This window comes from Salmo trutta, chromosome 15 (genome assembly GCF_901001165.1).
Source record: "Salmo trutta chromosome 15, fSalTru1.1, whole genome shotgun sequence".
NCBI lineage: Eukaryota > Metazoa > Chordata > Actinopteri > Salmoniformes > Salmonidae > Salmo > Salmo trutta.
In genome coordinates, this window is record NC_042971.1 from 14,786,588 (window position 1) to 14,811,284 (window position 24,697).

Sequence of the window (24,697 nt, forward strand, 5' to 3'; positions counted from 1 at the left end):
GTGGCTGAAAGCTGACACTCACCCCAAGACGCTCACCCCAGATTTGGCGATGGTGACCATTGTCGTGTAGTGTAAAGGGCGCTGTGACCTTGAGAAACAGCAGGTGGCGCCTCCTCCTGTTGGTGGCAGTTAATGAGGCATAGAGGATGGCTGATGGTCTCCGTTTTTACTGGTTATCTACAGTTTCAAAACGTAGCTCACTCCTGGCATTGGCAAGGAAACTGTTGATAGTCATCGCCTAAGCAACCTGGTGTCACAGTGGGGGGAAATCACATAGCTGCTGAAGAACATAAACAAATGTAAAGATTGGCGTTATAATTTCCATTTTGGAGCAGCTATGACGTATTGTATGTACATTATAGATATCAAAAACTTTTGATGTCAATAACTTAAGATCTTCAAATGGTTTCACAACAACTTTAGAAACAGCACGTAAATGTATATACAGTATATGCTACTCTATGCAGTGTATCTTTTGGCTTGAGAAACAGTTCTGAGAAACATCAAAGTTCATGTTGAAATACAGCTTGCTTTGGAAATCAGACTTTGTTCAATGAGTCTGCTATGATCGGTCCTTCGAGTACCAGATGTCCTTTTGAGTTTTTATGCTTTGATTATCTGTTTTAATTGGCAAAGCTCTTTTATTTCATCATTATAAGACTACTATGACAAAACATCTTGTCAAGAGAGGCATCATTAAAATGTACCTTTTAGGGCCGTTTAATTGTGATCCTCTATGTAACCTTTTACTGCAAAAGACTAAATCAAGGTCACACAGAGTGATTCTTGGTAGTCTTAAACTAATATACTTTGAAACAAAAGTATATACCTCACACACATGGTTATGGACAACAACAAAAAAGAAAACACCTGTCCCATGTCCGATATAGAGTTGAAATGTATTCCATTTTGAGTTTGCGTCCCAATATTACACTTTATATACACACCACAGAAGACTGAAATATAACAAAACTGTTTGACATAGAAACACCCAATTGTCATCAATAAAAAAAATATATATATATATATATATATATATATATATATATACTGCTCAAAAAAATAAAGGGAACACTTAAACAACACATCCTAGATCTGAATGAAATAAATAATCTTATTAAATACTTTTTTCTTTACATAGTTGAATGTGCTGACAACAAAATCACACAAAAATAATCAATGGAAATCCAATTTATCAACCCATGGAGGTCTGGATTTGGAGTACACTCAAAATTAAAGTGGAAAACCACACTACAGGCTGATCCAACTTTGATGTAATGTCCTTAAAACAAGTCAAAATGAGGCTCAGTAGTGTGTGTGGCCTCCACGTGCCTATATGACCTCCCTACAACGCCTGGGCATGCTCCTGATGAGGTGGCGGATGGTCTCCTGAGGGATCTCCTCCCAGACCTGGACTAAAGCATCCGCCAACTCCTGGACAGTCTGTGGTGCAACGTGGCGTTGGTGGATGGAGTGAGACATGATGTCCCAGATGTGCTCAATTGGATTCACGTCTGGGGAACGGGCGGGCCAGTCCATAGCATCAATGCCTTCCTCTTGCAGGAACTGCTGACACACTCCAGCCACACGAGGTCTAGCATTGTCTTGCATTAGGAGGAACCCAGGGCCAACCACACCAGCATATGGTCTCACAAGTGGTCTAAGGATGTCATCTCGGTACCTAATGGCAGTCAGGCTACCTCTGGCGAGCACATGGAGGGCTGTGCGGCCCCCCAAAGAAATGCCACCCCACACCATGACTGACCCACCGCCAAACCGGTCATGCTGGAGGATGTTGCAGGCAGCAGAAAGTTCTCCACGGCGTCTCCAGACTCTGTCACGTCTGCCATGTGCTCAGTGTGAACCTGCTTTCATCTGTGAAGAGCACATGGCGCCAGTGGCGAATTTGCCAATCTTGGTGTTCTCTGGCAAATGCCAAACGTCCTGCACGGTGTTGGGCTGTAAGCACAACCCCCACCTGTGGACGTCAGGCCCTCATACCACCCTCATGGAGTCTGTTTCTGACCGTTTGAGCAGATACACGCACATTTGTGGCCTGCTGGAGGTCATTTTGCAGGGCTCTGGCAGTGCTCCTCCTGCTCCTCCTTGCACAAAGGCGGAGGTAGCGGTCCTGCTGCTGGGTTGTTGCCCTCCTACGGCCTCCTCCACGTCTCCTGATGTACTGGCCTGTCTCCTGGTAGCGCCTCCATGCTCTGGACACTACGCTGGCAGACACAGCAAACCTTCTTGCCACAGCTCGCATTGATGTGCCATCCTGGATGAGCTGCACTACCTGAGCCACTTGTGTGGGTTGTAGACTCCGTCTCATGCTACCACTAGAGTGAAAGCACCGCCAGCATTCAAAAGTGACCAATACATCAACCAGGAAGCATAGGAACTGAGAAGTGGTCTGTGATCCCCACCTGCAGAACCACTCCTTTATTGGGGGTGTCTTGCTAATTGCCTATAATTTCCACCTGTTGTCTATTCCATTTGCACAACAGCATGTGAAATTTATTGTCAATCAGTGTTGCTTCCTAAGTGGACAGTTTGATTTCACAGAAGTGTGATTGACTTGGAGTTACATTGTGTTGTTTAAGTGTTCCCTTTATTTTTTTGAGCAGTGTATTAATTCGGAAATTCAGAAAAAATGTGGAACGGCCGTCGTAGGAAGGGGACCAAAATGCAGCGGGTACATGAATACTCATCTTTATTTTATGACGCACACTATACAAAAACAACAAACCGAAACCACGAACAACAGCTAAACAGTAATACAGGCTAAACATAGCAGTGCACAAACAACCTCCCACAATACCCATAACAAACACACCTCTATATATAGGACCTTCAAGCAGAGGCAACGAGAAACAGCTGCCTCCAATTGAAGGCCCAATCCTAATTAACTAAACATAGAAATACACTAACATAGATCAAAACCCCGGAAACTCTAAACAAACACCCCTCTACATAAACACACACCCCGAACCACATAAAACAAATACCCCCCTGCCACGTCCTGACCAAACTACAATAACAAATGACCCCTTTACTGGTCAGAACGTGACAGTACCCCCCCCAAAAGGTGCAGACCACGGATGCACCTCACACAAAAATGATCCCCCCCCAAAAAATGTACTAAAAAAATAATCCCAACTAAAGGGAGGGAAGGGTGGGTGGCCACCGTCACCGACGGTTCTTGTGCTACACCCCCCCTCCCCAACCCACCTACTGTGGAGGTGGCTCAGGCTCTGGCCTTATTCCCACACCTAACCTGCCTACCCCCGCTGAATGCCTCTGACTGAAGCGCATCGCTGTAGACCTCGGGCTGAAGCGCTTCGCTGTAGACCTCGGGCAGAAGGACAATTCTGGGAGCTCCGGACTGTAGGCCGACTCACTCGGTTCCGGACTGTAGGCCGTCTCACTCGGTTCCGGACTGTAGGCCGTCTCACTCGGTTCCGGACTGTAGGCCGTCTCTAGACGGGGAACTGTCGCCGGACACTCTGGACGGGGTACTGTCGCCGGAAGCTCTGGAGGGGGTACTGTCGCCAGAAGCTCTGGAGGGGGTACTGTCGCCAGAAGCTCTGGAGGGGGTACTGTCGCCGGAAGCTCTGGACGGGGTACTGTCGCCGGAAGCTCTGGACGGGGTCCTGTCGCCGGAAGCTCTGGACGGGGTCCTGTCGCCGGAAGCTCTGGACGGGGTACTGTCGTCGGACGCTCTGGACGGGGACTGCGCACTGAAAGCCTGATGCGTGGGGCTGGTGGTGGAGGTACCAGACTGGAGACACGCACCCAAAGGCTAGTGCGAGGAGCAGGAACAGGACGAGTTGGACTGGGCTGACGCACTGGAAGCCTGGTGCGTGGGGCTGGTAGTGGAAGTACCAGACTGGAGACATGCACCCCAAGGCTAGTGCGAGGAGCAGGAACAGGACAAGTTGGACTGGGCTGACGCACTGGAAGCCTGGTGCGTGGGGCTGGTACTGGAGGTACCAGACTGGAGACACGTACCTCAGGGCTAGTGCGAGGAGCAGGAACAGGACGAGTTGGACTGGGCTGACGCACTGGAAGCCTGGTGCGTGGTGCTGGTTTTGGATGTGCCAGACTGGAAACACGCACCTCAGGGCTAGTGCGAGGAGTGGGAACAGGATACACTGGGCCGTGAAGCATTACTGGAGGTCTGGAGCACACAACCCCTACGGGCTGAGTGCTCACTCGAGCATGGCACTTGCGAGGGGCTGGAATCATTCTCACCAGATTGTTTGTGCGCATAGGCGAGATCGTGCACACTTCCGCATTGTACGGTGCTCCTCTGATCCTCTGTTCCCCATAATAAGCACGGATAGTTGGCTCAGGTCTACTGCCTGCCCTAGCCAAACTACTCGTGTGCCCCCCCCCAAAAAAATGATTGGGGCTGCCTCTCCGGCTTCCTTGCCAGCCGTGTTCCCCAATAGCGTTCCCGGTCTTCTTTAGCCTTCCTCCATGGGCCCTCTCCAGCCAGAATCTCCTCCCAAGTCCACGACTCTAGATAACTCCTCTGCTGCTTCTTCCTCCGCTGCTTGGTCCGTTGTTAGTGGGAGGTTCTGTAACGGCCATCGTAGGAAGGGGACCAAAATGCAGCGGGTACGTGAATACTCATCTTTATTTTATGACGCACACTATACAAAAACAACAAACCGAAACCACGAACAACAGCTAAACAGTAATACAGGCTAAACATAGCAGTGCACAAACAACCTCCCACAATACCCATAACAAACACACCTCTATATATAGGACCTTCAAGCAGAGGCAACGAGAAACAGCTGCCTCCAATTGAAGGCCCAATCCCAATTAATTAAACATAGAACTAAACACCCTAGATCAGACATAGAAATACACTAACATAGACCAAAACCCCGGAAACTCTAAACAAACACCCCTCTACATAAACACACACCCCGAACCACATAAAACAAATACCCCCCTGCCACGTCCTGACCAAACTACAATAACAAATGACCCCTTTACTGGTCAGAACGTGACAATATGAATAACATTCCACCCATGAGGCCAAAGGGGGCGCTTTTGGTCATTGACTGCAAGAAAGGGCTACTCAGCACTGTAAGTGCAGTCATCACTTCACTGCATGTTAAATACACAACCGGTTCATTGTGGTGGAAAAAAAATGTGATTGCAATTTTGATACATGACGCACTGTACGTACTACAGGTATATACACCAAACATCAAAATTATAATACAGAAGATGGGTTTTTGAAAAACTATGCCTCAAAAGATAAGAGTACCATCTAGCTTCAATGTGTCACCCTGGCATCCTGCTACGTCGCCATCTCACTTTGGTACCTGGCCATGTCAGACATCCACAGGGGGTCTATACACAGATCTGTGACCAGGTGCAAACTCCCCCACATTAGGTTTATCAAAAAGAATCCAGTCTGTCCACACATTCTATGGATACTGCTTTCAATAATCATGTGATCATGTTGTTTTTATGTATTACACTTTATGTAGGCTACTGTGTGTGTGCGCGTGTGTGTGCACGTGTGCGTGTGCGCGTGCGTGAATACACCCCTGGTTAGAATGAATAGTCTGCAAAGGATGTTATTGTAATTTCATAGCTAGCTAATAATTAAAAAGATTAAACCTATTGTGCTCCAATTTACAATAAGTTGCTTGCTCCTGAGTAGGTACATTATAATTACAAGTGTATCCTTTTCAACAGCAATATACTTACATAACATTTCATTCAATATACAACACATGGAATTAACTTCAGCAAGTGGATCTGTAAACACACAGTCCTTGTTCCAATTGTGTAACAACCTATACTGATAAACACTAATTATATAGCAGTTCCTAAGAAATAATATTGTTATAGTTAGGCAACAAAGGCTAGGTATAGAGGCAACACTGTATGTGTGTGTGCGTGGACACAATATGTGTGTGTGTTATGTGTGCGTGTGTGCGTATGTAGTGTATGTGCGTGTAATGTTGCTTTGAGTACACTAATTTCCTGTTGCTGCAGGCTTATTTTCCAGCTGTACAGTAGCAAAAAACTGTCTCAAATTAAGATCCTACATCGGTATATGTTTCCTTTCATCTGAAACGTAATATTAAATCAGACACCAGAGACAACAAAAATAACATTGACTTCAGTGAGGAGATTGCATTACTTGTCAACACTCAAGTAAAAAGAAGAACTCAAACATGTAACTTTAGTATTTTCAAGAGTTCTCGTCTCATAGCATTTTAGGAATGTGTCTGTACATTAGTTTTAAGACTAATGTACAGTATTTGAGTATTCAGTATTTGAGCTTTGACCTTTCCAGTGTATTAGTTTAACCGGCAAACATAGCACATCACAGAGTGTGTACCATTGTGAGAGGACTGCTAATGTTTACTTTCCTCCTCTTTTTCCTTCCTTGTGGTAACAGTGCGACCCAAAGTCGTGGCAGATGATACGCTGTGTTGTGCTATCTGTGTCCACAGGCTCTCTGCACAAACAGGCTAGACTGGCCTCTCTCTCCATCAATACCCTGCATGCCAGCAAACAAACCCTGTACTAAAACACAGCCAAAAACGCTGTATTCCAATACATGGTGTGATGCAGTTTGACTGGCCATGAGGGAGGAAATATGACTAGTGTTTGATTATGAAGAGTCAGTAACCTATCAGTCACTTGTATGCCTATGCTCTTCAGTCTTAGCGCTGAGAGGAAGTCTGTTTGACCTTGGAGAGGAAACACTGAAAATACACTCTCTGAAAGCAACATTAGCAAGTGCTGAATACTTGAGATGTTCTTTAGAAGTGTAGAGCAAATGAACAATTATTAGAAGGGGTAGTGGCTGAGACAGGCGTTTATGTGCATTCATGATGAATAACAAATCACAGACGAGTGAATGAATGAACTAGTGACTATTTAACAACCAATTTTTATTATATTGTGCATGGTGTGTTTTTATGTATCTGACGTAAACCACGATGGAAGTCAAATACAAATGTCAGTTTTTAGCAAATGGACAATAAAGCTTTTGAACTTGACCTTGTTGTTTATTCATGTTTGTCCACTGAGGCCTATGGTTTTAATGACAGATGTTCTAATTATTATTTGTCTAACTGAGGGCAGAGTTTATCGCTCTCTACATGGTCTAATTGCAATCTCAGAATAGCTGGGTTATTCAACTACTTACCAAAAAAATAATCTCATGTATGGCAAATCAAGCAACCAGGCTACAAGTAAACCGATATGAAATAAAATATACCCCAAGAGGGGACTTCAACATTCAATTGTCCAATAATGTCCACTAATATCATGTTGATGTAGGTCTTCACGTGGCAGCTAGTAGCTCAATGATACGCATCTTAATTGTGGGTTGTTAAGGAATGACAGTTGAGAGGGATGTTGATTAATTGTGACTATTGTCCAGGGGTCTCGTGCGCTCTCTGCCCAGTGCCGTGCGCCATTGCATTTGTATTCCACCAACGCTTGTCCACTTTTACAAAGTGGCATAAGTCGGTTTCAGGAGTGGGTACTTGCTTTGAAATGTATAGCATACTTGCTATTGTTCATGTATTCTATCCTCCTCGAGGCGCATTATTGACGCAAGAGCAACAGCGAGTGGTAATGAAACCAATTTGAACACGCCTTTGCAAATTTGCGTCAAAAACCCGAACACGTAGGAGAGGTGCAGTGGGTGAAATTGATTGGGAAGTTGAGTCATGTCATAAAAACTTTGAGGAGCATCCCACCTTGAAAGAGAGAGAGATCGCAAGAGCGCAAGAGCGCGAGCACATCCAGCCCAGCGCATGGGTAGCCTAATTTCTAATTCCAAACTGGTGTTGACTATTTCACGAATGCTCTGACATTATAGGTTTATATAGCTTATACATTTTGTGTTCGAATGATTTCAATCTAGGCCTACATATTCTGAATATCGATCAATTCCAAAGGAACGAATCATCCGTCGCTGCCCTGCCCCTCTAAACACACCCCTAACAAATAATCCGATTATTACCTATTACTGCTCATCATTCTGCGCCTCAAAACACCCTGGATCACGCGCACTCTGAGCTGTAGCTACGAACGTTCTCTCTGAGAACGTGAGGCGAAAGCTAGAGAACGTGTGTAGCTACAGCTCAGAGTGCGCGCATATTATGTACACACACTCTCTCTCACACACACACACACACACACTGTTAAATAGTTGTCCCTCCCAATGTTCTGTCGAAGCATGCAACAACCACAAATCTGTTGAAGCATACATTGATGTTAGATAAAGTAGCCGATGCAACACCTCATCCTAATTGCTAATGTTGTCGTTTTTAAACATTCCTTCTAAGTGGAATAAAACGTCGATATTAACGGAAAATAAGCAAGTAAAGTATTATCTATATCACGTTTGTTTCACACGTTTTAGAAAATCATGAACGGCGAGTGAGATCCATCCGTTTGCCTCTAAGTAACTTGTAGGCTTCGCTTGCCCATTAAAACATTTTCTCTGGCAGGGAAATTGCTCTACCACCAGCATCAGCAGCCACCGCTTCTTGATGTTGTGGTAAGAAATGCGCATGCGTCCCACACTGGAATTACTGCACTGGCCAGAATAAGTTGGATCTCGTCTGTCTTCACTGAAATCCAAAATCATATCAAAACTATGGCGGTGTTGAGAATAAGGAAAATGAGCTACTTTGGGGTTTGGACCTTTCCTGTAATAGTGGCGGTGGTCTGTGCGCAAAGGTAAGTGGTCAGTTTAGATGCTCTTCACTTTGTATGGCTGTGCTTTACACTGTACTGTAGAAAAACTGTAGAAAACACTTAAATCATGCCTCCAGAAGCCTGTAAATATAATAATGTATTCCTTCTCTTTCTCTAGTGTCAATGACCCTAGCAATATGTCAATCGTAAAAGAAACGGTGGATAGACTGTTGAAAGGATATGACATTCGCTTGAGGCCGGATTTCGGAGGTAATTGAAATGATTTAATACGAACTCTAATTGACGTTTCTATTGTCAGCCCCATAACACCCAGTTGTTGCTCTAATTGGGTGGATCGCGCAAATCCCTTCTCATTTTATAAAAGTTAAACGCACATAGCTTACCCACCAGTTGTCCAGGTAGCCTATAGATACATTTGGCCACCTCGTTCCACATGTGCTAAACGACGCGGATTAGGAACACTTTATAACACAATACCAGAAGGGTATTTTACATTGTAGGCTCAATCAATGATGCACATTTTGACTGTAGTGTCATGAAACGTGATTATCCATTCCCCAACCCGTTGTTATTTATGTCGGCGATTTGTGTCTTGCCTCGGCTACCTTACGAACGCGGTCATCTCTCTATTCAGGTGTAAAAGCGGTCGACATAGATACACACTTTCAATTTCCTCGGGAGCACTTAGACGAAATAAACACCATGCACGGTGTTTTGCGATGAACATCAAAGGCACCGTGCGCACCTGTTTTTTTAAATCCCCATATTGTTTCGTGTTATCTTGCTGACAACAAGTCAATGAATGATTGCTCGCGTGTTGATGGCACGCAGTTACTATAATTCAAAGTGTTAAAACACATTTGTGGTTTATGGTATTCATTTTATAAACCACAAAAATAATGAAATGGTTAACATTACAGTCCGTTTTGTTGATTTGTTGCAGGTCCCCCTGTGGGAGTGGGGATGAATATAGACATAGCCAGCATAGACATGGTATCTGAAGTCAATATGGTAAGTACTCGATTATCACCCTCTCCTAATGATATGTGGGCATTGCTCTGATATTCCACGCACTGTCTTTCCCGAAGGAAACCCCCCCAGCGCACTGCACGGAATAGGCTACCAGTCTAACCGATGCTATCAAAATATTTCGTCTTCTCACAGCTGTATTGGTCTGCTGGGCATTGTCAATACACCTACGGTGATTGCTTACGTAATAGGGTAGGAACAATCCAAAAACCGTCAGAAGTCATCTCAATGGCAACAACCCATTTTACTATGACTATCGACGTTTTTAAATTCACACCTATAGGCCTAGCATGTTGTTGCTAATCCACCCATAACAGAGTTTCCCAACTGTGAATGTTTCCTAAGAACATGTTTCAGGTTGTAACCTGAATTTCAATTTATGTCAGTTGATTATGGAAGCTCCTGCCTTAAGGGATGAACACAAGGGCTTGGTTGACATGTCACATACCTGTGTTTGAGAAGAGTGAACAAGGTGGTTTGAGTCTTTGTAATGTGTTTACATGTAGTGGTAGCCTGGAAATACTCATGTTTCAAGGAATTTATGAAGCGCATACTGCCGGAGACAAGTTTTGCTTCATGCAAGAGCATCCCCTAGTGCTATTTAGTCAGAACTGCACATCAATGTAAACGGTGACAGGTTTTCCAGGCTTTGACTGAGAGGAAAGGTCCCTCCACTGAACCCTTGGGTATGTTTTGGATAAAATCCATGGATAATCTCTGCTATTAGTGTGTTTTTCAGTTGTGTTGTCATTTCTTAGATTTGACACGTGTTACGAGAAAACATATGCCTCCATTGTAGTACACCAATAAGGCCTTTTTCATATGACACTGAAGTTGACGATATTATTATTATTATAAATATGAATAATATTATTAATACATGTATTTAGATTACTGCTGAGGTCAAGTACCATGACTGCGTTTGTGATGAAATCGCGGAGACATACAAAGGTCTAGCTTTGCTCAGGTGCATTTCAACTCTACTGGTTGTTGAAATGATGTTTTCCAGTTGAAATGGGACTCATCATGATATGAAGTTAAGAGCACACCATTGGCTGCTTTTGGCACAAATACCCATAGCCTTTAGTTTAAACTGTTGTCATCATAGATGTCCCCCAGACCAAATGTAATTCCAGTTGGGTTTATTGTATAAAACAAGATGTATGATTTACACGATGTTGCTCGTGGAAGTTGCCCTTGTCATCCATATTAGCATGCATTTGCATGATGTCAGAGGAAGGCCAGAGAGAGTAAACGCATAGATCACTGGTCTAGTGCCCTCCACATTTTGATTTGTCTGGCTCTGACTCCTGCATGCCTTCATCCAGATTAAACAGTGATTTTCACTGTGTAGCCAAAGCGAGTGGCCAACGCACCATGAACTGAAGGTTACGTCATGGTAGGCAGCTGCCTGTGGCAATGTGGACGACCCCTGTGTGATGACAAAAAGTTGGCCTTTGTTATGCGTCTGCATGTTTAATCTCCACCTGGGTTATTGTTTTAGATAATGATTTTACCTTTAATGCTTTCAACAAATATGCTCAGCGACTATTATCACGTTGCGATAATCCACAAAGCCTGGCTGGAAGTAAAAATAGGAGAGGGACCATGCTCTCCCAAAAAGTTTAAAAAAATTTGTGACATTTTTTTAAAATCAATGCTTTGAGTCAAATGATTGGTATAATATTGTCAAAAATAGTACCGCCATATGTAACTGTATACATTTTTCCCTCTGTGGTGCCTCCTCTTTTATCTCAGCTCCTCTTAAAATCATAGCTGGGATACGGATGGTTTCTTCTTCTCTTTAGACCCAGGCCACATAGTTGGTTGAAAGCGTAAGCCTCACTACTTCCCCAGAGACGCCCACATAGTGGACTGGAAGGAGGGGATGGGACAGTAGGGTTTCCTAATGGACCCCTTTTAACAAGAGGTTGAGTGAGGGTGAAGTTTTTTTTATGTCTACCGACAACCCGTCCTCTCCCACCCTCTTCCACTGTACTCCAGCAGCACCATGTCTTTAGCAGCTCCTCTACCTGCCTCGGACAATGTTAACTCATTAGAGCCAGGGAAGGGAGCTCTGTGGTGGTGTGCTTGGTCTGTGGAACAAAAGCCCCAGGTGCCGTCTGTCCTCTGGTTTGAATTCGCCGTGGTTACTGAGTCACGTAACGTATGTCGATCCAGCGTGCCAGGTATATAATAGGCCTGTGTTTGAATGCACATTCCCCGAAAAGGTCTTCTGCGTCTGGGTGTTCTTCCATCCAGAGCCCTGGGAGGAGAGAAAAGGTTAGATGTAAGGCCGGGCGAAGTAAATCCTTGGCGTCAGGCCTGGCCTGGTGCGCGTGAAAGTGTCCTAACATTAACAACCTGCTATTTGGAGAGGCAGAGTCCGTTAGGTTGGAGGGAAGGTCATGCACCTAATTTTGCTTGGGGTTCATATGATTCAGAGATAGACACACACAATAGAACACACATAATACAAATGAAATGGAGCAATTGCAACTCCATGCAGCTAGTTAATCTTTTTTCATGGTAGAATCTACTGCAGTGTTGCCCTACATTTAAATTTCTTTCTTTCTTTCTTTCTTTCTTTCTTTCTTTCTTTTCTTCCTAGTTGAGTAATATTACTGTTGAATGAGCCATTTTATTGTCAAAGAATATGCCAACAGAGTCCTCAGGGAAATAAATACTCTGTGTTGAGGATGAGACAAACTTCTATTTCAAAAATCAGAAATACCATTATTGATGTAGACAAAGGTCAAGAGGAGCTTATTGATTGCTGGAGAAGGTGCTCAGAATGCAGAGCCCTCCATTTTGAAACTCAGCACAGTCGATTCATGGCAGCTGTGGAGATCAAGATATCACAGACATATCTGTAGAAAACTGTGAAGAACAGACTGTGCTGTATCAAAGGTTTACTATACTGTATGATTAAGTGATTGAGAGATACAACGTGGAGCAAAATTTACCCAAGGCGTGTTTATGTTGGCATAGTTGGACACATTTATTGCAAAAAGTTTAAAATATTGTAGTCTGAGTGTTCCTGAGATGACACATGAAGCTGAAAGGGGAGAGTGGGCTAAGTTGAACCAATGGGTTAATTGAGCCACCCGTTGTTTCTAAGCAACCATACACAACATTAATCATGTTTCCAAGTATTTAGGAAGAGGTGATCATTTCATGCAGTCTGAAGGAAGAAAACCAAGTCAAATTAATATATTGTGTTAAGAGGTTCCATGATTCTGGTATCTAAACCAAAGTAGGTAATTTACAGATTGCTCTATACATCAGTTGGGTTCTTTATAAGTTTCAATATAAGTGTCATAAGATTCGATCATGCAGGAGAGGTGAAGTCTGACGCAGGAGACTAAGGTACGTGGGAAACACGTTTTTAATGAATACAGTCCAAAGTGCCGAAAAAAGACAAGGCAGGGTACAAAACTCCAACAATAGGTAACAGTCCTAAAACGAGTCGGGACGCAGCCCAGCAAACCCTAATGCCTAATACGAAACGGCAGAGGAAAACAAATCCCCAACCTCCAATAAAATGACACGAAACAATCCCGCACAACCACAAACTAAAAACAGACAGACTAAATACCCCACTAATGAATAAACACAAAACAGGTGATAGCCTAAACAGACATTACCAAATGAAACAGAAAAGGAGATCGGTGGCAGCTAGTAGGCCGGCGACGACGACCGCCGAGCGCTGCCCGAACGGGGAGAGGCGCCACCTTCTGTGGACGTTGTGACAGTACCCCCCCTGACGCGCGGCTCCCGCAGCGAGCCGACGCCGGCCTCGAGGACGACCCGGAGGGCGAGGCGCAGGGCGATCCGGATGGAGGCTGTGGAATTCCCGCAACAGTGATGGATCCAAGATGTCCTCCACCGGTATCGAGCACCTCTCCCCCGGACCGTACCCCTCCCAGTCCACGAGGTACTGCAGGCCCTCTGCCCGATGCCTGGAGTCCAAGATGGACCGGACTGTGTACACCGGGGCCTCCCCGATGTCCAGGGGGGGCGGAGGGACCTCCCGCACCTCAGCGTCCTGCAGTGGACCAGCTACCATCGGCCTGAGGAGAGACACATGAAACAAGGGGTTAATACGGTAATACGAAGGGAGCTGTAACCTATAGCACACCTCGTTTATTCTCATCAGGACTTTAAACGGCCCCAGAAATCGCGGACCCAACTTCTGGCAGGGCAGGCGGAGGGGCAGGTTCCGGGTTGAGAGCCAGACCCTGTCCCCCGGGGTAAACACGGGGGCCTCACTGCGGCGACGGTCAGCGCTCTCCTTGTGCCGTCCCACTGCCCGTTTAAGGGATTCCTGGACGGCACGCCAGGTCTCCTTAGAGCGCTGTAGCCAGTCCTCCACCGCAGGAGCCTCAGTATGGCTCTGATGCCAGGGCACCAGGACCGGCTGGTAACCCAACACCACCTGAAAGGGCGACAGGTTAGTAGAGGAGTGGCGAAGAGAGTTCTGCACCATCTCGGCCCACGGCACGAACCTCGCCCACTCTGCCAGCCGGTCCTGGCAATAGGACCGCAGAAACCTGCCCACATCCTGGTTAATTCTCTCCACCTGCCCATTAGTCTCGGGGTGAAAACCTGAGGTCAAACTGACCGAAACCCCCAGTCGCTCCATAAACGTCCTCCACACCCGGGACGTGAACTGGGGACCTCGATCAGAGACGATGTCCTCAGGCACCCCGTAGTGCCGGAAGACATGAGTAAACAGGGCCTCCGCGGTCTGTAGGGCTGTAGGAAGACCGGGCAAAGGGAGTAGACGGCAGGACTTAGAGAACCGATCCACAACGACCAGGATTGTGGTGTTCCCCTGAGACGGCGGGAGATCCGTGAGGAAATCCACCGACAGGTGGGACCATGGTCGCTGTGGAACGGGGAGGGGCTGTAGTTTCCCTCTAGGCAGGTGTCTAGGGGCCTTACACTGGGCGCACACCGAACAGGAAGAGACATAGAGCCTCACATCCTTCACCAAAGTGGGCCACCAGTACTTCCCTCTAAGACCCCGCACCGTCCGCTCAATCCCAGGATGACCCGAGGAGGGTAGCGTGTGCGACCACCGGATCAGTCGATCGCGGACACAGAGCGGGACGTACTTCCGACCCGCGGGACACTGAGGTGGAGTAGGTTCTGACTGCAACGCCCGCTCGATGTCAGCATCCACCTCCCAGACCACCGGTGCCACCAGAAAGGAGGCTGGAAGTATGGGAGTGGGGTTGATGTACCGCTCCTCGGCGTCGTGGAGACGAGACAGTGCGTCGGCCTTGATGTTCCGGGAACCTGGTACGTACAAGATAGTGAACTGAAATCTCATGAAAAACAGCCCATCTGGCTTGGCGAGGGTTCAGTCTCCTCGCCGCCCGGATGTACTCCAGATTACGGTGATCAGTCCAGATGAGAAAAGGGTGTTGCGCCCCCTCAAGCCAATGTCTCCACACATTCAGGGCCCTGACCACGGCTAGCAACTCCCTGTCCCCCACATCATAGTTACACTCCGCCGGACTCAGCTTCTTAGAAAAGAAAGCACAGGGGCGAAGCTTCGGGGGCGCGCCCGAACGCTGTGACAGCACAGCTCTAACCCCAGCCTCGGACGCGTCCACCTCCACTATGAATGGCAAAGAGGGGTCCGGATGCGCCAGCACTGTGGCTTCGGTAAACAGGGTTTTCAGCCGACAAAAGACTGTCCGCCTCCGCCAACCACCGCAGCCGCACCGGGCCCCCCTTCGTCAGTGAGGTAATGGGAGCCGCCACTTGCCCAAAGCCCCGGATAAACCTCCGGTAGTAATTGGCAAACCCTAAGAACCGCTGCACCTCCTTAACCATGGTTGGAGTCGGCCAATTACACACGGCCGCAATGCAGTCACATTCCATCACCACCCCGGATGTGGAAATGCGATACCCCAGAAAAGAGACGGCTTGTTTGGAGAACTCAAATTTCTCGGCCTTGACGTACAAGTCATGCTCCAACAGTCGCCCAAGCACTTTACGCACCAGAGACACATGCGCGGCGCGTGTGTTTTGGAGTAGATCAGAATGTCATCGATGTACACCACCACACCCTGACCGAGCAGGTCCCGGAGATTCTCGTCCACAAAGGATTGGAAGATGGCTGGAGCATTCTTCAACCCATACGGCATGACGAGGTACTCATAATGGCCAGATATGGTACTAAATGCGGTTTTCCACTCGTCCCCATCTTGGATACGCACCAAATTGTACGCACTCCTGAGATCCAGTTTTGTGAAGAAGCGCGCCCCGTGAAATGACTCCAACGCCGTAGCGATGAGAGATAGCGGGTAACTGAAACTCACCATGATGGAATTTAGACCTCTATAGTCCAATGCACGGACGCAAACCTCCCTCCTTCTTCTTCACAAAAAAGAAGCTCGAGGAGACAGGTGATTTGGATGGCCGTATGTATCCCTGCCTCAAGGACTCAGTGACGTATGTCTCCATAGCCACTCTCCTCCTGAGACAGAGGATACACATTACTCCTGGGAAGTGCAGCGTTAGCCTGGAGCTCATCTCCTTGTCGATGAGGTGGTAATTGAGTCGCCTTCGTTTTATTGAAGGCAATAGCCAAATCGGCATATTCTGAGGGAATGTGCACGGTAGAGACTTGGTCTGGACTCTCCACCGTTGTTGCACCAGTGGAAACCCCTATACACCTGCCCGAGCACTCCCTCGACCACCCTTTAAGAGCCCTCTGTCTCCACGAAATTTTAGGATTGTGAGTGGCCAGCCAGGGAATTCCCAGTACCACCGGAAACGCCGGGGAATCAATGAGGAAAAGGCTGATACGCTCCTCATGACCACCCCACATCACCATAACCAGTGGCACAGTGACTTCCCAAACCAGGCCTGACCCAAGTGGTCGACTGTCTAGGGCCTGAACGGGGAAGGGTTGGTCCAACTGAACCAGGGGAATCCCTAACTTATTGGCGACCCCACGGTCCATAAAACTCCCAGCCGCACCTGAATCGACTAGCGCCTTATGCTGGGAGTGAGGGGAAAACTCAGGAAAAGAAACTAAGGCATGCATGTGGCCGACAGGGGGCTCTGGTTGAGGCTGGTGCTGACTCACCTGGGGTGTCGAAGTGGTGCTCTGCTTGCCCTCTGAACTCCCGGGCAAGCCTCTCCAGCCCCAGTCGCCAGTGTGCCCTCTGCGACCACAGTGGGCGCAGGAGAAGCCTCCCCCTCCGGTCCTCCTAGCTGCAGCCCCCCCCCCATCTCCATGGGCATTGGAGCAGGAGGACTGGGAGGTGGAACGAAAAGGGCCAGATGGGAACGCCCGCAGGCAGCCAGCAGGTTGTCCAGTCTGATGGACAGATCGATGAGCTGGTCCAGGGTGATGGTCGTGTCCCGACATGCCAGCTCCCGGCGGACGTCCTCTCTCAGGCTACAGCGGTAGTGATCAATCAGGGCACTTTCGTTCCACCCCGCTCCAGCGGATAGGGTCCGGAACTCCAACGCGAAGTCCTGGGCGCTCCTCTTCTCGGATGGAACAGTCTCTCACCCGCCGCCTAGCCCTCCGGGGGATGATCGAATACCGTGAACTCCAGGTAATTGTCCCTAGCCGAGTCTGGACCCTCCCAGACGGCGTTGGCCCATTCTAGAGCTCTACCCATGAGACAAGAGACGAGGGCACTAACACTCTCTTCTCCCGAGGGAGTGGGGCGAATAGTCGCTAGGTACAGCTCCAGCTGGAGTAGGAGCTGGCGTGGGAGGGGAGCGCTTCTCTCCCAGCTCTCTAGACGCGCCAACACCTGGTCCATAGCCGTACCCAGGCGATGGAGGATGTTTGCGTGCTGGGTGACCCGTTCCTCCATGGACGGGACTGGCGCTTCTGCTCCTGCTGACTCCATGATTATTGGTGCGGGATTCTGTCATAAGATTCGATCATGCAGGAGGGGTGAAGTCAGGCGCAGGAGACTAAGGTACGTGGGAAACATGTTTTTAATGAATACAGTCCAAAGTGCCGAAAAAAGACAAGGCAGGGTACAAAATGCCAACGATAGGTAACAGTCCTAAAACGAGTCGGGACGCAGCCCAGCAAACCCTAATGCCTAATACGAAACGGCAGAGGAAAACAAATCCCCAACCTCCAATTAAATGACACGAAACAATCCCGCACAACCCCAAACCAAAAACAGACAGACTAAATACCCCACTAATGAATAAACACAAAACAGGTGCTAACCTAAACAGACATTACCAAATGAAACAGAAAAGGAGATCGGTGGCAGCTAGTAGGCCGGCGACGACGACCGCCGAGCGCCGCCCGAACGGGGAGAGGCGCCACCTTCTGTGGACGTTGTGACAATAAGGTCCTAAATCTAGCATGATAGTGCATCCTTGTAGCTGTCTGGGCTAATATAGTCCAAATGTTTGTCTTAGGGTAAATTGAGCCATTGGCCATGAGGTAAAGTTGAGCCATTTGTTGAGCCAATAGCAAGTTGAGCAAATTGAGGTGTTTTCTTCCCAGGTGTAATGCAAGGCCTTATCGCTGGGATATGAGGTAACACCAGGGCCTGGCCTATGTTAAAAACAGTACAAATTGTTACAAAGCGTTTGTTAGGTGTTAAGCATGTGTTAAACTATGCTTAAAATGATTAAAAGAGAAAAAGGGATTGTGATTGTTTTGAATTGTGTTTGGGAAATCAAGATAGACATGGTTTTAAAAAGGTAGTGGTAATATTTAATTCAGTACAGAAATTTGGAGGTGCCTCAACTTACCCTGTCCTAAGGCTCAATTTACCCCATACCCGGGGATAAGTTGTGCCAAGAGACCACTTTTTTTGGACAAGCTATGTATTCAAAACTGTGATGTAAATTTTTTTGGACAAGCTATGTTTTCAAAACTGTAACTGATTATTTCCAGGGATACACAACATCCTGAAGTACACTGAGTGTACAAAACATTAGGAATGCCTTCCTAATATTGAGTTGCACCCCCTTTTGCTCTCAGAACAGCCTCAATTCATCGGGACATGGACGCGTTCCACAGGGATGCTGGCCCATGTTGATTCCAATGCTTCCCACAGTTGGGTCAAGTTGGATGAAGGTCCTTTGGATGGTGTATCATTCTTGATACAAACGGGAAACTGTTGAGTGTGAAAAACCCAGCTGCGTTGCAGTTCTTGACACACTCAAACCGGTGTGCCTGGCACCTACTACCATACCCCGTTCAAAGGCACTTAAATCCATTCACAGTCTGAATGGCACACATACACAATCCATGTCTCAATTGTCTCATGGCTTAAAAATCCTTCTTTAACCTGTCTCCTCCCCTTCATCTACACTGATTGAACTGGATTTAACAATTTACATAATAAGGGATCAGCGCTTTCACCTGGATTCACCTGGTCAGTCTTTGTCATGGAAAGAGCAGGTGTTCTTAATGTGTTTTACACTCAGTGTATATGTAGATATATTTCTTAGAAATAATACTATATTTCCCTTGGAGTGATGCTGAATATAAAAAATGGCTCAATTTACCCCAGTCTCCCCTAGGTTTCATGATGCTTGTATCTAAACCAAAGTAGATCGTTTTAAGATTGTTTTGTACATCAGTTATGTACAGTATAAGCTACAGTATGATGTCCTAACCCTAGTATGAAAGTGCATATTTCTAGCTCTGTGGGCTAATATAGTCAAAATGTTTGTGTTGGGGTAAGTTGAGCCAATGTTCACCATACCCCATACAAATAATGATTACGTTTTGTCAGTTTTATGTCTAATACGCATAGTATTTTTGCAATGTGTCATGCATATGAACTCAAGATAGTGCATTTTTATTGTTACAGAGCAGATAGCATCATGCCCCGTGTATACACACTTAAAACAGGTTCTTGAGAGAGTAGCCAAGGAAGTGAGAGAAGGGAAGCAGTCCATTTGAGCAGCAGTAATGGATGAAGATATAGACTGAATGACACTGAAGAGGCGCATTGACAAAGAAGAAAACAAACATGTACCTGTGTGAAAGAGAGGCGATGATAGAGTAGCAGAGAAACACAAGGTCTTATCTGATGACACGGAGTCTGAGCTTGTAAACGTATCAAAAATCTCGCGGACCAGTGTCCTGGGCTTAGTAGCCTCAAATGCAGAGAACTTGCCTACTATTTGGCACATCGAGACAACATCCCTGTCCCAGACAACTGGTCATGAAATGGAAGGGTAAGTGATATTGAACAGAGCGATCTATATCTGAATGTAGGCATACATTTAAGATATACAATATACCACACTCACCATTCCATTTAACTTTGACCAGCACCATCAACCACTATCGCGGGACTAGACAGTATTTGACGTATATCCATTTCTGGGGACATCGGGAGATGATGTGGAAACGGGCCACTAGGGACAATAGTGAGCACTGTTGGTTTTGCTAGGGCATTGTGGAAGGGGATGGTGGATGACTGTTAGCATCTGCCTCTCCTTCCAAAGGTTGCATGTTGTCTCTGGTTCCAACCATTCTGAGTTAATGCCTAACCTTTAAGAATTCAGAGTTAATATCCCCCTAAGGTTAGTTAGCATATATTAGCTAGCTGAGCGCAGTCATGTGTGTGAAATTTTCCCCTGAGAAATGACTGTTTGCGCTAAGTACTGGACAAAATGCAATATATGTTATCTCCCTAAGGGATGAAGAAGACATTTCAAACTAGATTCTGCTGTAAAGTGCTACATATGGCGGGGAAACCAGTCTTGTCATTTTAATGGATTTGAGATACAATGAAATAATAGATGCCATGCATGTTGATGCTGGATCATCCATCCTGGCTGGGCGAGTCTGTGCTCTGGAAATGTGACACTCATGTGTACAGTCTCACGAAGCCATCCTTTCAAATCCTGTCTCATTGACGTGACTAAGCGAGCAAATCCCGATCTTCACAGGCTAGTGTACAGCTAATTGTTTGTCAAGCAGTGTCTTTTAGAAATGAACAAGTAAGTGGAAGAGCAGTTTCACAGAAAGGCCAAATAGATTTGGCTTCTTTCCCCTTCATCTATTCGATTAACATTATTCATGTGATTCATGTGATTAGCAGGTAACCTTGCCTGAGACATGACATACATTTTTCACCTACGGCTGTTGAAAGTTGTAATAATACTAAGTAATCCTTTATACAGCAACATGCAAAAACCGAAACTGCCATGAATTACATTTCCTGGAAAAATGTTTTTTTTCATTAGTCAGGCTTTGACATGTGGCCTGTTACATGGCAAATTGTTTCATTTTCAGTTCAGTTGGCCTGTAATGGTCTCTTGGGTCCCTTTCACTCAAAAGCCTTTGACCTATTTAACCTGCCTGTTCCAACTGACATCCATGGGAACTAACTGCTCTGGGCCTATCAAGAAACAGAGTACAGACACAGACCCACTGGCTTTGTATACATTGCATATGCTCGGTTCATGCATCATTCAGGGACAAGTATATGCAGAGAGAATTCACAAGAGAGTGTCGGTAGATACCAGTGAGCAACAGCAACGCATACTGCATTCTACATAATTCATTATGTACGTCCCTGTAGAGTTTGGGATCAATTGTATATCCACTCATACGCCTACTATTACATTTACTAAGAAAGTAGAATATCAATTAGATTGTTTATATGAATGCTAATAATGAGCTGACTATCAATGCAAATGTGAAGGACATCGGTTAATAGTGTTCATGATGGTGGTGATGGTAATGGTGAGGATGGTTCCTTGCCTTTTTGGGTGTGTGGCTAATGAACATGACTGGCGTGGAGACAACAAACGTTTTAGATCATTTCTCGCTCTTACATCACTTACATCTCCAAGGTCTGTGGCTGCTCTAGGCACTGTTGTTTTCTAGTGTTGTTGTGATCAACAAACTACAGTGGTCTTGATGTCAATACTCTCTGGAGTGTGTATTCTCAGGAGCCTTGGTGAGGATAGAACAAGAATGGCCCACTGCCTCTGTGTATCACAGACACGGTTCTCAGGGGAACGTCTGTTCCGCATACTCTGTGTTTGACTCAGAGAAAACTATTTTGCTGATTGTATCGAAAAGACACTAGACTCATACATTCCTAAACTTGTAGTTTAATTGAAAAGTGAAATTGAAACCAATTTGCTGACTTCCTCAGTATGTGGAACTCAGGGGAGAGTCAATTATGGGTCTCTTACGTAATGATCTCGGTGGTTATATTACCCTCCACATATCGGTATATTACCTTTTATATGGTGAGGCGCTTGCATGTTCGGTATGACAATGTTGAAGATTATCAACTGCGCTTTACCTAATTAATTCTAGTGAAGTGTATTATTGTATAAACTGAGTGTACAAAACATTAGGAACACCTTAACATTGAGTTGCACCCCGTTTTGCCATTAGAACAGCCTCAATTCATTGGGGCAGGGACTACAAGCTGTCAAAAGCGTTCCACAGGGATTCTGGCCCATGTTGACTCCAATGCTTTCCACAGTTGTGTCAAGTTGGCTGGATGTCCTTTGGGTGGTGGACCATTCTTGATACACATGGGAAACTATAGTGTGAAAAACCCAGCAGCGTTGTAGTTCTTGACACACACCGGTGCTCCTGGCACCTACTACTGGCACCCACTACTGTACCATTCAAAGACATTTCAATATTGTGTCTTGCACATTCACCCTCTGAATGGCACACATACACAATCCATGTCTCAATTGTCTTAAGGCTTAAAAATCCTTCTTTAACCGGTCTCCTTCCCATCTACACTGATTGACATGGATTTAACAGGTGACATCAATAAGGGATCATAGCTTTCACCTGGATTCACTTGGTCAGTCTTATGTTATGGAAAGAGCAGGTGTTCCTAATATTTGTACACTGTATACTTTATGTGGCAGCTTAAGTGAGTGGGTGGGGAGTTCCTGTCTGTTATAACCCATAACGTTGCCATGTTGATTTTACCAGCGAAGAGACGTGTGGCGGGCCGTGTCACATGACCATCTCCTCCATTACACAAATGTCACAAGCTAAGGGGAGCTATGTCATGTTTAGTCAGCCAGTAATTGTCTTAACGGCTGCCTCTGAGCTTTGATATGCCCCTTTTTAATTTCAGCAACTTTGCAATAAAGCGATATACCTCTTCCATGTACATGCAGCACACCCCCTTTCATTATTAAAGTTCATGAATGCATGTTCCATTTAAAATGCAATTGCGGTTCAGATTGGAAATGTTAGTGTTTTTAATCATTTGCCTTAGTGAATTAATTACGTTGGTTGGAGATTCCAGCACACACAGGCTTTCAGCAAGCACTATTCTTAAATTCTGTTTGAAAGAAATGAGGTCATCCTGTGTTTCTATCTTGACCCTCACTCTCGTCCTAAAACATTATTTTGTATTCATCTTATAGAAAAAGGTATTGACAGTCTTTCTGGATACACAGACACATGTGGTTGTTGTGTTTTGTCCTTCTAGGACCATACAGTAACATCTAATTGCTTTTCCACTTTGTCTGCATCTTTTATTGATTGGCTGAATTTGTAAACACTGGGTTAATACAATTGTCACTCACATATGATGTCACACATGTCACATAAATCATCAAACAATCATCATTTTTTGGGGGACCCTTGGTGTATGTAAGTGGCCACGTTATTTCCACATACGTAAACAATGGCATTCTGCTTTTAATTAGACGGATCAAGAGGGATATTCCACAGTTAAACTGGAGCATACATATTAATGTCTCTAGCACCAATGGCAGTAAGTTCACACTGCAGACTCAACAAGACTTTAACAACTTGACTTCTAATGGTTGGAGGCTCTCACTTGTCTGCTCTGCTCAAGAAAGGCCTGTCATGGCTCATTAGATGTGCAGGCTGTCATATCCACTGTACAGTACAGTCTGTGTGGCAGGAGTATCATTATACAGTGCAGCACCACGGGTCCACCTGCTTACAGTCATGTGACTTTTGACTGGTGTTGCACACACTGTGGGTAGTGGGTGCCACTCAAACTTTGGGTGTACCTCTTGTTTGTCCTAAAAAGTATTCATCCCCCTTAGCGTTTTTCCTATTTTGTTGCATTATAACCTGCAATTTAAATTGATTTTTATTTTTATTTAATCTAATGGACAAACAGAAAAAAGTCCAAATTGGTGAAGTAAAAAAAATAAAAGGAAAAGTGTTGCGTGCATATGTATTCACGCCCTTTGCTATGAAGCCCCTAAATACGATCTGGTTACCTTCAGAAGTCACATAATTAGTTAAATAAACCAGTGTACAATCTAAATGTCACATAATCTGTCACATGATCTCAGTATACAGTTGAAGTCAGAAGTTTACATACACCTTAGCCAAATACATTTAAACTCAGTTTTTCACAATTCCGGACATTTTATCCTGGTAAAAATTCCCTGTTTTAGGTCAGTTAGGATCACCACTTTATTTTAAGAATGTGAAATGTCAGAATAATAGTAGAGAGAATTATTTAGCTTTTATTCAGCTTTTATTTCTTTCATCACATTCCCAGTGGGTCAGACGTTTACATGCACTCAATTAGTATTTGGTAGCATTGCATTTAAATTGTTTAACTTGGGTCAAACGTTTCGGGTAGCCTTCCACAAGCTTCCCACAAGTTGGCTGAATTTCGGCCCATTCCTCCTGACAGAGCTGGTGTACCTGAGTCAGGTTTGTAGGCCTCCTTGCTCGCACACACCTTTTCAGTTCTGCCCACAAATGTTCTATAGGATTGAGGTCGGGGCTTTGTTGTCCTAAAGCCATTTTGCCACAACTTTGGAAGTATGCTTGGGGTCATTGTCCATTTGGAAGACCCATTTGCGACCAAGCTTTAACTTCCTGACTGATGTCTTGAGATGTTGCTTCAATATATCCACATAATTTCCCATCCTCATGATGTCATCTATTTTGTGAAGTGCACCAGTCCCTCCTGCAGCAAAGCACCCCCACAACATG

General features: G+C 45.6%; 1 protein-coding gene across 1 annotated transcript in view; it reads left to right on the top strand.

Moving 5' to 3' along the window:
- Positions 1–8,487: 8,487 nt before the first annotated feature.
- gabrb2b (gamma-aminobutyric acid type A receptor subunit beta2b) overlaps positions 8,488–24,697 on the top strand; it is a 92,463-nt gene continuing 76,253 nt past the window's right edge. Inside the window, exons 1-3 of the mRNA XM_029690495.1 lie at positions 8,488–8,736; positions 8,873–8,964; positions 9,659–9,726. Of these exons, the coding sequence (XP_029546355.1) occupies positions 8,654–8,736; positions 8,873–8,964; positions 9,659–9,726 (243 nt within the window). The 5' untranslated portion in view covers positions 8,488–8,653. The remainder of the gene's footprint in view (positions 8,737–8,872; positions 8,965–9,658; positions 9,727–24,697) is intronic.